Source organism: Tachypleus tridentatus, chromosome 3, assembly GCF_004210375.1.
Source record: "Tachypleus tridentatus isolate NWPU-2018 chromosome 3, ASM421037v1, whole genome shotgun sequence".
NCBI classification, from domain to species: Eukaryota; Metazoa; Arthropoda; class Merostomata; order Xiphosura; family Limulidae; genus Tachypleus; species Tachypleus tridentatus.
Genome location: NC_134827.1, coordinates 5,309,376 through 5,325,161, shown reverse-complemented (window position 1 = coordinate 5,325,161; position 15,786 = coordinate 5,309,376). Strand labels below are relative to the sequence as shown.

At 32.7% G+C, this 15,786-nt stretch overlaps 1 protein-coding gene across 1 annotated transcript in view; it reads right to left on the bottom strand.

The window, feature by feature from the left end:
• Positions 1 to 1,982: 1,982 nt before the first annotated feature.
• The window catches only part of LOC143247910 (diuretic hormone receptor-like), a 51,208-nt gene continuing 37,404 nt past the window's right edge, over positions 1,983 to 15,786 (bottom strand). Inside the window, exons 8-12 of the mRNA XM_076496459.1 lie at positions 14,412 to 14,478; positions 5,618 to 5,703; positions 4,886 to 5,018; positions 3,566 to 3,607; positions 1,983 to 2,290 (exon numbers count right to left, since the gene is read on the bottom strand). Coding sequence (XP_076352574.1) covers positions 2,027 to 2,290; positions 3,566 to 3,607; positions 4,886 to 5,018; positions 5,618 to 5,703; positions 14,412 to 14,478 — 592 coding nt within the window. The 3' untranslated portion in view covers positions 1,983 to 2,026. The remainder of the gene's footprint in view (positions 2,291 to 3,565; positions 3,608 to 4,885; positions 5,019 to 5,617; positions 5,704 to 14,411; positions 14,479 to 15,786) is intronic.

The window sequence follows — 15,786 nt, the reverse complement described above, 5'->3', positions numbered from 1 at the left end:
GGCCATACCGGGCCTAGATGGAAAATTGCATCGTTCTTGACTACACCACTAATTCAGTACGATAAAACTCATGAGTACCTATGTAGCAATTGGCACCTCGATTAAAATAGTATCTTATATTAGTAAGAAATCGTAGCAAATAAATTCATATTAAAAGGTTAAAATCTCGATAATTTTACGCACACAAAACATTACAATTAAACAGGTGACAAACAGAGAAAACTAACAATTTAGTTCCACAGCCATGAATATTATTCATGGAAAACGCTAGTGAGTGAACGATACATTAACCTTAATGGAAAAATACACTGATCCAAGGCTTGTTTCAACACCATAGCACCACAGTAAGGGAATAAACTATAGCAATGAAGCACAAAAACACATAAGCATAGGGCACAGAATGTTTTACACACTAGAAGTATATTTTGGAATCAAGTGTGAATGTTACAGTTGGTTAAAGATAATTATATACGTAACAATAAATAATGAAAGATCTTAGTGAGACTTCTTTATGTGTTTAGATAATGTAGGCAGCCAACGTTAATGAGTTTTAAAAACCATTAGATAGACGTGGCTATTGTGGTAACCATTGCCATGGAATACCTGACTCGCTTAACTATTTCTTCTGAAACTTCAAGAATAAAAATAACACATTAAAGCATAAATGTAGAACCAATCGACTTTGTGCTAATCTTAAGAGAGTAGACGAAAACAAATCGTAATATTAACATTAGATACTCACAAGTTCTCAAAAAGAGTTAATTTCTAGAAATTCATTTCTTTAAGTAATACATTTTCAGTACGTTAGCAACTATCATTGAGCGTCAAATCTTGTTTTTTGTATTCTTATACGAAAGATATTTTTAAACGTCATATATATATATATATAACTCGATTACCCCCTCCCCCACAAAAAAAAAGGAAATGAAAATTTAGATTTTGTATATAACGGTAATCAGAGTTATGTAATGAAAGATTTATCAATCATTGAAATACTGTTTTTTTGCCATCGTTCTATATCACATTTGAGAAGTAAGTTAACTAATACACGAAGACCGAAACATCGTCTCGAAACCGCGAGAAAGCAGTGGATAAAACTCAAATATCCGTTTTAAAATACACTTTGTCTTTAACTGTAGATTAAGTTCAAAACAACAGCTTGCTTATCAAGATTTAATTTCTAAGAAATTCATGAAGAAAAAATCAAAATGTCATATTTAACATTCATATAATGCACACAATTCTTGTTGAAGGGTACTCTGACATTTAAGATATCCAAAAAAAACGCTTATATGGACAAGTTTATTAATAGTTTACATAGGCCTTATTCCAACTTAAGCCTTCCTTCTTTTTATCCTGTTTACGAACATTTCCTTTGTTTATTTCTCTTTCAGAAAATAGTTTAATACTCCCTAAAATAAAAGTATACTGAAATAAACAGGAATAGGAGAAGTGTGGTTTCATAGGCATATTCTTCCAGCAACTGAAAATTGTTAACTAAGTTATACTTACTGATGTTATACCTGACAGAAGCGTAATTTGTTTATTCCGCGATTGTTTTCTTGTCAATACTTTTCGATACTAAACATTTTTATCCAGCAAATGGAAAAAGATAAGTATGAAAATTCGATTCAGATATTGTATACATAAATAATGATTAAATATTTTGTTGTTTATCAAACACTTTACATTTCTAGTACGATTTATATTGTTACTTCATCTCAGATGAATACAACGCTCATATGTATCTATGCTTAATCACGTCTCTAACGTTATTTTGTGCTTTGGGATTTAATATATGTAGGGTGTACTGAACTGAAATGGTGTCAACAATTACATTCTTTCAAATCAATTGAATATTTATGCTGAACCATTTTACTTTCCAGGTTGAAATATATGCTTCGTCACCTTGGCAAAATAAAAGAGTGGGCAAATTAATTTGCTTGTTTTTCTTTCATATAAACGAACGTCAGAACCTAATATAATGTTTCTCACTTTTTCATATTTTAGTTTATTTCTTAAAGAATTAAACAACTTCGTTTTGAGCAGATTCCCGATTACAGGAACCATTTCTGTGACGTTCACCTGCATCGGTAATAAAGCTTCTTTGATTTTTATGAGTTACTGTTTTGGCCTCTTTCATGTCCAACATTTCTCCCTTCCTGCAAGAAGTAAGGCGAGAGCTCTTTCGACTGCTTGAGAAATGATACGTAGTGGAGAAACGAGTAGAGCCTCCCACCGAACGCAAAGTTTTCCAGCGTTGCAGATGTTGACGGAGTGTATTTTGGACCTGAATATAAATGAACGAGTCGTAAAGTGAATTTAGTTCATCCATTTACATATGATATGTCTATACGTAAGACAAAAATGTTTTCTTACCGTCATTAACTGATTCTTTTATGTACAAGTTCTTTTACGAAGAAAGTTAAGTTGAAACACTTTACTAGTTGGAGAGAAATAAGGAAACTAAATATAATTCCAAAAATAAATTTTCTTACTTTTCTTCCTTTGGGGACGGTAAGAATATTGTAGTTGTTTTATCTTTTAGTTTTAAGATATTTTAATTCAATTTCTTTTGACTGCACAACATCATTAAAAAAACCATTTCTATAGAATTTCCTTCAACTCCGTGGTGACGACAAAACCCACTTGTAGAGAAAATTATATGTGTAAAAAACGGCTGGTATGGATAGAGAAAGCACTATGTAGAAGAGCGAACAACGTTTCGACCTTCTTCGGTCATCGTCAGGCTCACATGTGGTCAGCTATCGGTCAGTTACCTCTTTCTTTCTTTATGAACCTGACGATGACCGAAGAAGGTCAAAACGTTGTTTGCTCCTCCACATAGTGCTTTCTCTTCCCATACCAGCCGTTTTTTACATATATAATTCCTTCAATTCTATTTGATATTTCGAAAAATATGATGAAAAAGCGAAAACAGAGATAAATTTATATGTAATAAAATACTGGTTTAAAATTACTGTTTTGTGAGGAAAATATAATATAATAAGCATCAGGATATGATTGCAGCTAACACTTATCACTGTGGCTAACTTCAGTGAATAAAACTGAAACCATGGTAAGCTTTCGAAAAATGACAAGATTAAAGCAGGAAAAATATGAGTTTGGTGTCATTTATACCTAAAACTACAGATATAATTAAAAAATACAATATTTCTACAAAATACTGTCCTTAATCGTTGAGTTAAGGCTTCTAGAACTTACTCAAAAGTAGACCTATAATAATTTACAACACAATTAGGGTTAGGTTTCAATATTTTAATCATCTTACATCATACTTCTTATGGAGGTGGAAACATGACAGAAATAATAACCTTCCACTAATAACTTTGTTTAAAATCATCGCCACAGAAGTTCACTTGTGCTTTTAGTTTTTTTTTCTTTTTTCTGACTTCATCATTCACAAAAAATACAAAAACGTCATTATCAACGTCAGTCATCTATAGATAGATCCCACGTAATATATATGTATGGTGTTTAATTCTGTATACTCGTAAAAAACATGTCTTTAACATTATTATTAATCTATAAGAAAACTGCCTACCTCTCCATTTAGGAAACAGTACAAAATTGAAACTGAGAGACCCTGTAGGTAGAAAAAAGAAATATTTAAGGTTTCAGTTGAATTAAAAATGTACTTTGACAGATTTGGAGTTTTTTCTACAGTCATCTGAAGTGTTCTCGTTAATGAAACATAATTATATATAATCAACGAACTAAATATATAGCATTTAAATATTAGAAGTAAATATATTTATATACATATATATATTTGCGTCACCTGGTAATAACATTAAACTACAACTTCACCTTTTCTTAACAGTATTACTACGTTGAAACTTACTACCAGTGAATTTCCTTATATGAACCCCATATAAAAATGTTAACAAATATTAAAAAACATATGAAATATTAATAAAATTTATAAAATAATCTGCTTGATAAGCACAGCTGGTGTAATGTTTTGATTTGATTTTAAAAAAAAATGTTTCTGTACTACAGGGCCCCCAGTATCACAACGGTATGTCTGCGGATTCACACCGCTAAAAACCGAGTTTTGATACCCGTGGTGGGTCTCTGTCAGACAGCCCATTGTGTTTGTTGGTGGCAAAGCTACTAAGGCTGTCTGTTGCCATTTCTAATTTTGATATTCCAACTAGAGGGAAGGCAATCGCTTGGTAAAACCGATCGCTAACTCGTAAACTGATCTTTCACCAACACATAATGAGGTTAAACACATATTATAAATTACCTTACAGCTGAAAGGGCAATCATGTTTAGTATTCGGTTTCAGTCCTTCGACCCACAGATTTCAAGTTATAACCCTAACCCCCAGACTATGAATATGACAGTCATTTTTGACACGGAATTTGTTAGTTAATTAGTTTGTTTTGTTTGATATTACGCACAAAGCTACACAATGAGTTATCTATGCTCTACTCACCACTGGTATCAAAACCCGGTTTATAACGTTATAAGTCTGCAGACATACCGCTGTGCCATTGGTGGGGAGAATTTGTTAGTAGTAGTAAAGTATTTTATTGGTTGGTATGTTGCATGAAAATCATTTTATTTTGTTATTTATATATAGATTAAAAGTGCTGAGTTTTAATTCATGTGTTCCAGACGATTAATTGGCTTGGAAGCTTTAAAACCGTTAAAATGTTCACTATTTTTAAAATATTATTTCTGTTAATTATTTTTCTAATATCTATTAAAATCAGCTTTTTGTCAATTAGGTCTTAAGAAAATTTCAATCTTTAAAATGTTCTCTTTTAAAATTATCATATTTTTCGTTTAATTTCCGAAATGGAATTTAGAAGATTGAATTGACTCATGATTTGTATTTATGCTCAAAAATTACCTGAGTCGAGAGTAAAGTAGCCTGAATGTAAGTGAAAACCACTCGAGCTGTCCTATGAGTCGGTGTAACGATGACCAGTACATAGGTCACACCAAGAAGAGGAATCAGGACAAGAAGAGCTTTTGCAGCTTTTCTGTACATAGTAATGTTTGGAAATTTAAATACTGACTAGATTACCTGAGTAGAAACAAGTTACTTATCATTAAATGCACATATGTGTGTATGTGTCCCTTACGTGTGTATTATAAACATATAAAATGAGCCACTGTGTACGTCTTTCAGTGTTCTGTACTTAAAGATGCAATTACGTTTTCTTACTTTGAAGTATAAATATTAATTACAAATTTAGAATCGTAGTTCATTCGCAAAGTTAATTATGTTTTAAAATATACCCGTGAAATATAGGTATTACTTTTCCTTTCAAATTTACTATTTTATAATACTTTAAAACTTTGTTTGAAGCTTAAACTGCTGTAGTAAAAACAAAGACGTCTTTATATGCAAACTATGAGCACTTTATTTTATTGTCACAACTGTGACCTGGAGAAGTTTAATATGTAATACAAAAATAAAGTTCACTCCAGAAACGTGGACTACAAGCAGTCGTCGCTAAATACAAATAAGTAGAAAATGTAAACTTTAATTTTTGCATTTCACTAGATATATGTAAGTAGAGAATATAGAATGTTAATGCCTAAAGAGTTTCTCAGACGAGGAATTACCAAATCTCACCTGTACTGCTTATGTTCAATGGTGGTGGCAGCTCTCAGTTTCGTGATTAATACCCACATTATTTGGCCCAAAAAGAACATGTTCACCTGGTAAAGGATATCACAAATTATAGAGTATTGGCTGAAAAGAAAACATTTTATTTTAATGTGATAATATTATTAGTCACCTCACCAGGGTATCCACAGTCACTAGTAACTGCATGTACAGTGTTCTATTACGAACTCGAAATCCAAAACGTTACGTTTTACCGAATTCATGAAAAGTCAGTTTTTTCCTTTCTTATTGCAAATATTGTTGTTGTCGTTTGAAGTTATGTACCAAGCTACACAATGGGTTATCTGTGTTTTGCCCATCACGAGTATTGAAATCCGGCTTCTAGCATTGTGGGTCTGCAGGCACACCACTGTGTTACTGGAGTGCGCTTGCAACTGAAACGAGCAACAATGTGGATATACAATCAGAATATAAAGCAACTTTCCTCATATATTTTTTTCATATTTAACTTGCTAACTTTCACGTCACTTCTTCACAGGATTTGTCCTTCTATATAACTCGTTTTATATCACATTCTTATAAGACTGACTCCTTTATTTTAACTTGGCTCTATTGGTGCGTGCAAAATTTCTTGATCAGATTAAATCGGACAAAATATTTTTATTATAACATGAAGTTTTTGTGAGCTCGATACTCAGATTTTTTTCGTTAAAATTTCTTCAAAGATTGTGCATGCTGACCTGTTTGCCAGAATTCGCTAAGACAGGAGGAATATTGACACCACATAAACCTTTACTAAGAATACTTATTTGTTTCGTAGTGTTTGCATATAGTTAAGCAAAAAGATACAGAAAAGGGTATCTGTTCGCTACCCACCGCGGGTATCAAAACGGTTTCTAGTATTGTAAATCTACAGACTACAGAACTCCACATAAACCCCGTTTGACTACACGTCACCAACGTAGTTTTTACTCCGTCCATGGTAATAATTTCCACATTACCAGAATTCAACTGCGCGAATTTCTCTGATTATCTTTATTTTTGTTATGCCCGTCAAGATATAAGTGAACTATCTCTATTGTCTTTCATAGTCATTTGTTACATTATCTTACAGAGTATGTTTTACTAAAGAATGGAGTAGAGATAAAATGTATTTTGACTTATAATATACGCACCGCCAAAAATTATTTATCTCGACATATAAAAAATGTTTGTAGTGAGACAAAATATTCCTTAATATACGCTTAGATTCATATACCAAATGTTTTAGTCTATCTAATGGCCTGTTAAGTCCTCTCAATTCCCAACAGTGGTATAGCGGTATGTTTGTGGCTTACAACGCTGGAAATCAGGTTTTCATAGTCGTAGAGCTTTGTGTTTAGCTATAAACAAACAAAGTTTATTTACTTATTTGTAAATCACGTGCTCCTTTCTTTACTATAATGTTGTCATGTTATACTATACTGTATGATAAACTTGTTTATCGAATATAAACTGAAATCTAACTCATAATGAAGAACGTCAAAACTCAAAAAATCTACTCATTATTTTACTGATTAGAAGAGAAAATCTCTTTATCCTTTATCATTGTATCGTGCTACTATTTTTGTTAATTTATTATCTTTCATTAATATGTACTTTATTATCCTTATAAAAGTTCCTTTTAAAGTTTAACGACCATGCTGTGTTCATTCACCCAGAGAAGAGTTTGAAATCGCTGCCGTTTGCTATTCAGTGTTATATTTTACCTCATACGGAAGTAGACTATTACGGACCTGAATTATATTTGTGTATAACATTGAAATGCACTCACTCGTTTTATGAATTTCTCCGCTATTAATCATTATTACGAAAGGTCTTATAAACTCAAACTAACACTTGCCATCAAATGGGCTCAAGTTCTCTTTACATAAGACTGTATACTTTATTTATTATCATACATTAGAGTACTTCAAAAGTGAACGTAGAAAGTATTTGAATATTTTATTACTGATGGACGGTGGACAAAAAGTAACAGATAGCAAGTAGAACCATAACTAGATCTCACTAAAGAGATAATAAAGGGAATAGAAACAAATTGGGCAAAAATTATTCTGATAAAATAAAAGATTGGATGAAGAGACAATAAAGATTCAGGGAAATACACCTGAACGTAGTGTTTACATGAACTTAGGCACAAAAGTGTTTCTGTTTTCTTTTAGTAAAGCCACAGCGAGCTATTTGCTGAGTCCACCGAGAAGAAAGCACAAAGGTACACAATAGGTTATCTGTGCTCTGGCCAACAAGGTTATCGAAAACTAGTTTATAGCGTTATAAGTCCGCAGACATGTGACTTCACTAAAATATAATGAGAATGTAATGAGATAAAATAGAGTAACGTGAAAACTGAAAATATCAGAACTTATAATAGTGGTAGGACCTATGAAAAGTTTAAAATAGAAACGTGAAAATATCTATTTAAATTTCACCATATATTCAAAAGATACCTGGCTTTTCTCAAACTAGATCTGTTTTGTACATTTTATTTTAATTCCTAACGAAGCACAAAAGAATAACGTCACTGCGCGTGTATAGGTCGTTACTGTATAATCTAAATTTGATTTTTGCAGCTTCTAAATGTCATTTTTAAGCTCTCCGTGAAAAATAATTATCTCAATTTTATTAAGAATTAATGAACTTACCATTTGGATAACTATAATTATAAATCGTTTAATAAGGCCTGCAGAAGCTTCGCTGTTATCAACGGTCTTTTAGAAGTTATACGAATGTCGCTATCATCGTTGAACTAAAAAGTCAATATACAGTTCAAAGAGACAAAAGGAGAAAACTAATTACAGCTCACAAAGAAACTTCAAAAGCTGGGAAAAAATCTTGAGTAATAATGCTATTTAGTTTAGATTTTACAGAATGACAAACAAAAAGTGTTAAAATTACAAGACTATATCAAGGTTGATATCACTGATACCGTTGATACCGTTGTGCTGGAATACTCAATCTACGTATAAATATGAGGCGGTTTGTTTGGCAATAGTTTGAAATCTAAGTATCAAGCACAAAAAAAATCAGCATAACAAAGAAAGATGTGAAGACAATTATTTGACCGTTCGCCATGAACCATTTGAGAAAGCTTCGAAGCCATAGATAAATTACATTTTCGAGTGTCATTCAAGACGCCAACAGCTTCCTGATTGACATGACCAAGATTAAATTTGATGGGCTACTTTAATGTTTTGTTTATGCTATAGTTTGGTTCGGTTTTTGCTCTCTTTCTTTGTATATCCCTCAATAGCTCAGTGGTACGTTTGGGTTTTAATAACAGTGGATGGCCCGACATGGCCAGGTGATTAGGGCGCTCGACTCGTAATGTTAGAGTCGCGGATTCGAATCTTCATCGCACCAAGCATGCTCGCACTTTCAGTCAAAGGGCGTTATAATGTGACGGTCAATCCCATTAGTCGTCGGTAAAAAGAGTAGTTCAAAAACTGGTGGTGTTTGGTGATGACTAGCTGCCTTCCCTCTAGTCTTACACTGCTAAACTATGGACGGCTGCGCAGATAATCCTCGTGTAGCATTGCGCGAAATTCAAAAACAAACGAACAATGATAGATGACCAATTGTGTAGTTTTATGCTTAGCAACCAGAAATAAGCAAAACTTTTTTATTTTATATAAAACAAATTATTTAAGTAATTAATTCATGTAGTTTAAGTGCATTACAAATTTACTTTCCCGTACAAGCACATACACATTTCGTTATTTTTAATAACACCGTTAGTCAGGTGTATAGTTTTTAACAGTTTTCATTAAGTATTAAACAAAACTACTATTATATTTATCATCAATGGCTGACTCATCTAAGCATGAAATAAAAGAAGCACATGTTTGAAGGTAATTTGAAGTTTTGGATCAAAACAAAGTAAGAAAAACTGATTGTTTTAAAATAATGTATAAAATTCGAGAAGTGGAAGTCAGTTATAAAGCTGGAACACTGTCAAACATAACAACACAACTGATAATAAAACATAATACTACGTCACAAGATATAAAGGAAATTAGTAATAAACTCTCCCAGTTTTCATTTTATGCAATCAGTAAAAGTTACTGTGCTCCGGTGCAACTTGAAGAAACCTTCAAAATAGTTAAACCTAAACAGTCACAGGGAACAAGAACTATTGAAATCTTTATGGTTAAAGACAAGAGAACTTTTAGTGGTAGGTAATTCTAACTTTAAAGCCCTGCTTAAGGTTTTGAAACCAAGATATGAGACCCTTCTAAGGCTCATTTTACTATTGTTCAAATTCCAGACCTATACAAACAGGAAAATGACAAACTAGATAATCTATGTAGCCCACATTTATTTTTATCTATCTGATACAACTGCAAACTGATCACGTAGCATGTGAGTATAAATAATCGGGTACCTACATGTGATATGAGAACAGGCAATTATTTGGCGACTTACAGAACATGCTCATAATTATAGAATTCGGCTACTAGTGTATTGTTAGCTCATTTGTAGTGTTGCAAGTTGATTATTATTGTTACCTGTTATTATCAAAGTCATAACTAAAGCTAAAAAAACACTTTTAGCTAAGATAAAGTAATTCAATCATGTGTATTTAGATTTGTATAAGATGGAGGCAAGAGAGAGCCATACATTTTCAAACGTCAGTTGTCGGTCAGATAATCATATTGGCAAATTTGTGGTTTGGCGAAGTTTTTGTTTTTACTCTACCGACTTTCTCAAGTGCTCTGGTGGCTTGTTACTCTGCAGTCTGTTTGTTTATTACTCAATGTTATGTGTAAAGTGCTTATAAAGTTTTGTTTACATGCTGTTTGCAGTTTTTTTTTATTTTAATTTGTACTTTATCTGACCCTTTCCTACTATAAGTTCTACCATATTTATAATAATGTCTGGCACATCAACAAATTATACAACTAAAGATAGCTGCTAGATGTTTGAAAATTGAATTTTAGGGTCTCTGACCCTTGCATTCCAAGCTACTGACTGATTTTATGAGATGGAACGTTACCTGGTATCTCGAAAATATCATTTACTAAGCGTAACTGAGTGACGGACGTTATGCATAGCATACCATACGATCTTTAATACGGTTTTCTTATCCTTTGTACTGTCTATTTCCTATAAGACTATATTACCACGTGTTGTATAGTAATTTATGGTAGGCATATTCGAGGTGGCTATAAGAGTAACTGGGCAGTGAAAAAAGTTACCTGTTATAAGCTGTTAATGTCATGACAATATGGGTTGACGATAAGTGTTTGGTTTCACATGCATATATGAATGTCACATAATGTCATTTACAAGTTTTATATATCACGAGGGAATCTATTATGCAGAACACAATTGTTTAGCATCTTGTGATGGAAATAAATGATTATATCTAAATGTTATGACTTGGTGAAGTGAAGTTAATTATTATTACTGACCTTACCTGTATTATTAGAAAATGTACAGTGCTTCTTATTTATATTAATGTTAGCGAGAGAGAATATTTTAGTTTTGACATTGAAATATTTGGCAGATGGTTATACATCATATCATTACAATATTTAAAGACAGCATGATTGATTTTCATGGTCAGAAGTTAGAGGTTAACGTCCACTAACTTAGGTCAGCTCATGTATCTAGAAGCCAGTTTTTGTAGTCTCAACACCTGTTTGAGCTCGAAGCTCAGTTCGTGTAACAATCAAATAACAGTTTTTTAACCATGGGTTTGAAATGCAGTTTTAGACTAGGGCATATCTGTAACATGATAACCGAAATTTTTTTCAGCCTAAAGACCTAGAGTAACTCCTGGTTAATCACGATTTGTTTCACCTGACATTTTCAATCCAAACATTTGCTATGAGATCAAATTCTGGATATTTATATATTTTGCATTAAATTAGTCAATAGTAGTTTTCCTATTTTATAGTGTGTTACAGCTTTAAGTATTTATTTTGCCTCAAGATAGAAGGAAGCAATCAGTTCGATTATGTCGAGAAACGCCCTGAATTACTTCTGTAAGGAAGCATATTATGCTAACAAAATGACAGATAGGCAAACAACAATTTATAAGCATACGAAGTAATTCTATTGATGGTGAAACATACTACATGTTTCAACATAATACTACCATTTGACTACCTTCTTCAGATATACGACTGGTCATAGTAAGTGTCTTAGAGTGTTGATCAAGCTATTGGAAATTGCCCTTAGTACTGATTTATGACGAGACAGTATACTCAAATCAAAGTAATTTTTATATTGTGGTAGTGAAAATAAAGACAAACTATGCCTCACATGTTTCATATAAAATTAAATATGTGACATGGAACATTACCTGAATTACAACGGAACAATCGACTAGTTCTGCTTTTTCAACGATTCTACGTGTGAAATGTTCAGTGTAATAATATAAAGTTTTTCTTATCTTTCATTACAACACGAACCAAAGTATACACAGACATGTGATGCTTTTTTTATCTTGAAATGTTTGCGTGTCCCGCAGTAATTACTGTATGCTAAATCCGAAAATTATATATATTTTTCTCCATCACGTGCAGATTTGTCACAAAACGTCATATGTATTTTTACATGGGTGAATCATTTTCATTAAAATCGAGTCACATTTTTGTAATGCTTAAATGTTTACAACCATGTTTCTAGACCAATTACGACGTGAGAGTCTCATTGATCGTTCTAGGATCCACGAGGAACACACCGCTAGTATATAAACGGTTAACAGGCCGCATGAAGTGTTATTTCTGGATAGTATTTGTTAATGCATACACTGACATTATTTAATCGTCACTATGGCTACAAAATGTTTGTAAATGACCCCCAAAAAAAGTAAAATATTGCAGAATTAATTTTTAAAAAAGCTTATTACGAGTATTTTGGAATAAAACTTGAGGGCCAAGACAAATCATGAGCTACACATAAAGTTTTCATTGTTTGTGTCTAAAAGTTGAGACAACGGATTGAAGGTTAAAAGCAGTCTTGTCTTTTGGAATTCCAATGGCCTGGCGTGAGCCTAAAAGCCACAGGGATGACTGCTATTGTTGCTCATGTAAAGTGTAAGGCTACAACACTCGAAATAAAAAGGAAATTTCATATTCAAATCTCCGATCTGCTACAAGACATTCTGTTCATGGACCTGATGTACTTGTACCTACAGCACTAAAGACTCATGATATAATTTCATCCCAATTTGATGTCAATAGAAATGATGATAGGAAGTGTTTTCAACCTAAAACGTCTGGTGAACCATAACTTTTCACACAATATAAACTTAATGATTTGGTGAGAGATTTGAGCCTTCTAAAGGATTCTTCAGAAATTTTAGGATAAACGAAATAATTTGATCTGATAAGAAGTTTTTGTTTCTTTCCGATTTGTAAACAAAATCCTTATGTGATATAAAAAATGAAAATAATTTTCAAAATCTGCGTAGCTAAATTAGGGAAAATCCGTTCTTAAAACCAAAACAGCTTTTATAAAGTTTAAATTCGCCGGCCTGTAGTATTAATTAGTTGTACATTCTTTAAATATTTTAAAATAAAATAAATTTAACATGATGCATATAAGTAGAATTATTTCTTTTCTGAGGCTGAAAACTCACAAATATAACAAACAAAACGAATGTGTTTTTAAAGGTATCTATCCTATTTAGAGAGTCACGCCCTAAGAAGCCACCTAAAAGTTACTAACATAACGTTTGCACGTTGTTTCCAGTGTCACTTTATTTATTGGCACTAGTAAAACAGTCTACTGATAAATATGAGAAATACTAAAGATCAAGATTAGAATGAAAGTATTCTTTCCCCTTCTTAAACTTGTAAGCCAGCTTAATTAGGGCTTAACTATTTTATTGTCATAGTTCTGGATAACAGTTCTCTCGTTATCATAATTATTTTACGTTCATAATAAAGAAGAAAAAAACACGGGTTTTAATACTTCATTACTTTATCTGACAGCGGTATGTCTCCGGATTTACAACGCTAAACTCAGGGGTTCGATTCCCCTCGGTGGGCTGAGCAGATAGCCCTTTGTGGCTTTGCTATACAAAAAACAAACAAACTTTATCTGAAATTTGAAAGTGGTAAGTTTTGGAAATGATATTTCAACGCGGTCGTACAAAATTTCAATACTAATACTTCAATGCTTTAAACAATAAAAATAATTATAGTTAAATAATGATTTAACTGTATCTTCTTCTTACAGTCTTAAAAAACAACAACAATGTTACGAAAATTTTTTAAGCACAAAGGTAAACAATGTGCTAGCTATTTGCACTCTGTCCTCCATGGGGAACCGAACTCCAGCCATAGCTTTGTATCGCTGATCTGATCAGGGGACTATTATAAATGTAGTTTCCAAACTTTATTAAACGGTGGAAGGCATTCTAAGTCAAAGTCTACTAACGAAACTGCTTTGATTTATCCTATAACTTTTCATATACTTTCTAAATACATACAAAACAGTTGAATGAAATACATATTAAGAACCATGCTGTTAAATAGACAAACATTGAAATCTATAATATCTATTCTTTGTATTAAATACTTTTTTTTATAAAACTATTAAGGCTTTATTACACTCTTTATTTCAACCCATGCTAAAATATACTATATGGCAAGCCTGAAATTATTACATTTAATTGTGATTTTAATCAATGTAATGACATACAATCAATTATTTTCAACATTGTAGCATAACTTTAAAAATACTCCAAGAACTGACGACTATCTCAGCAAACCAATTAATCTGACGATAGCAAAAAAGAAAAACTTACCACTAAAACAAGGATGACCGGGCTTATGAAAATATAATCATAGTTGTCTCTGCTTTGCCACGGACAGCTAAACGTAATAGAAATTTAGGTGTAAAAAAGAGAAAGTTTTTTTGCAACAGTCATAGCTTAAAGCAAGCCTGTACGTGTAGTTACATTAACTTATATTGTACCGTTTTATGACTATTAACGCAAATTCCAAGATAAAAACACTCACTATCTGCTGGAGCTCATACTCCCATGATGCTTTACAGTAGTTAAAATGTATTGATCAAAATTCTTTATTGTTCCTAAGTGCTTGTACAGCTACCCCACGGGTGGGAGACCTGCCCGTGATATATGAACATGTGTGCTATGTTTGGTCTCGCTAACGTGTGAGTGACGTCCCCGAGTTCACAATGAGACCACGATAACAGAATTAGATGATCCCAACCATACCTAAGTGATCTGCTGGGCACATTGTAGCACCCCCCTATATATATATATAAAGACAACCTTTTCGGGCCACCCCTAATTCGCCTACCAAGTTTGATCATGCTAGCTCCAAAACAATGGTGGAATTTTACGAACAAATAAATAAACAGAAAACGTGAATTCATGTAGAATAGTTAATTTCAAAGCGCAGAATTAGTTATAGAGCTCGTAGTAATAGTGACGGAAATATCACGCGTAACACCTAAACATCTTTAAATTAAACATATGTCCTTGTATCGTTATTCTAATTTAGACTGTTTGCTTCCATTTCAGAAACCTATTAATGACACACAATATTAACTTTAGCGTAGAATCCAATAAACTTTAACTCAGGACTTCCTAAATGAGGAACTATAAATTTTAGAGGTTAGAGTCAATTTCCGAAAATTTATGATTAATTATCTCCACTTAGTTTTTGTTATGTTTTACAATTTCGCGCAAAGCTACTCGAAGGCAATTTGCGCTACCCGCCTCTAATTTAGCAGTGTAAGAGTAGAGGGAAGGCAGCTAGTCATCACCACCCACCGCCGACTCTTGGGCTACTCTTTGACCAACGAATAGTAGGATTGACCGTCACATAATAACGCCGCCACAGCAAAAAAGGCGAGCATGTTTGCTGCGACGGGGATGCAAACCCGCAACCCTCAGATTACGAGTCGCACGCCTTAACCCACCTGGCCATGCCGGACCATCTCCACTTAGAAAATGTATAGTCGCAATCTCATAAATGTGTTTATATGTATGTAGACGGATTCATACGAACTTGATTGAAACAAAATGAAATATTTCTATTCTTGGAGGAAAGTTATAGAATATAAACAAAGTAAACATCCTGTAAACATGATATAAAATATAAACTTCATGTAAGATTAGTAGATACGGCTGTTTATAACAGTTAGAGTTA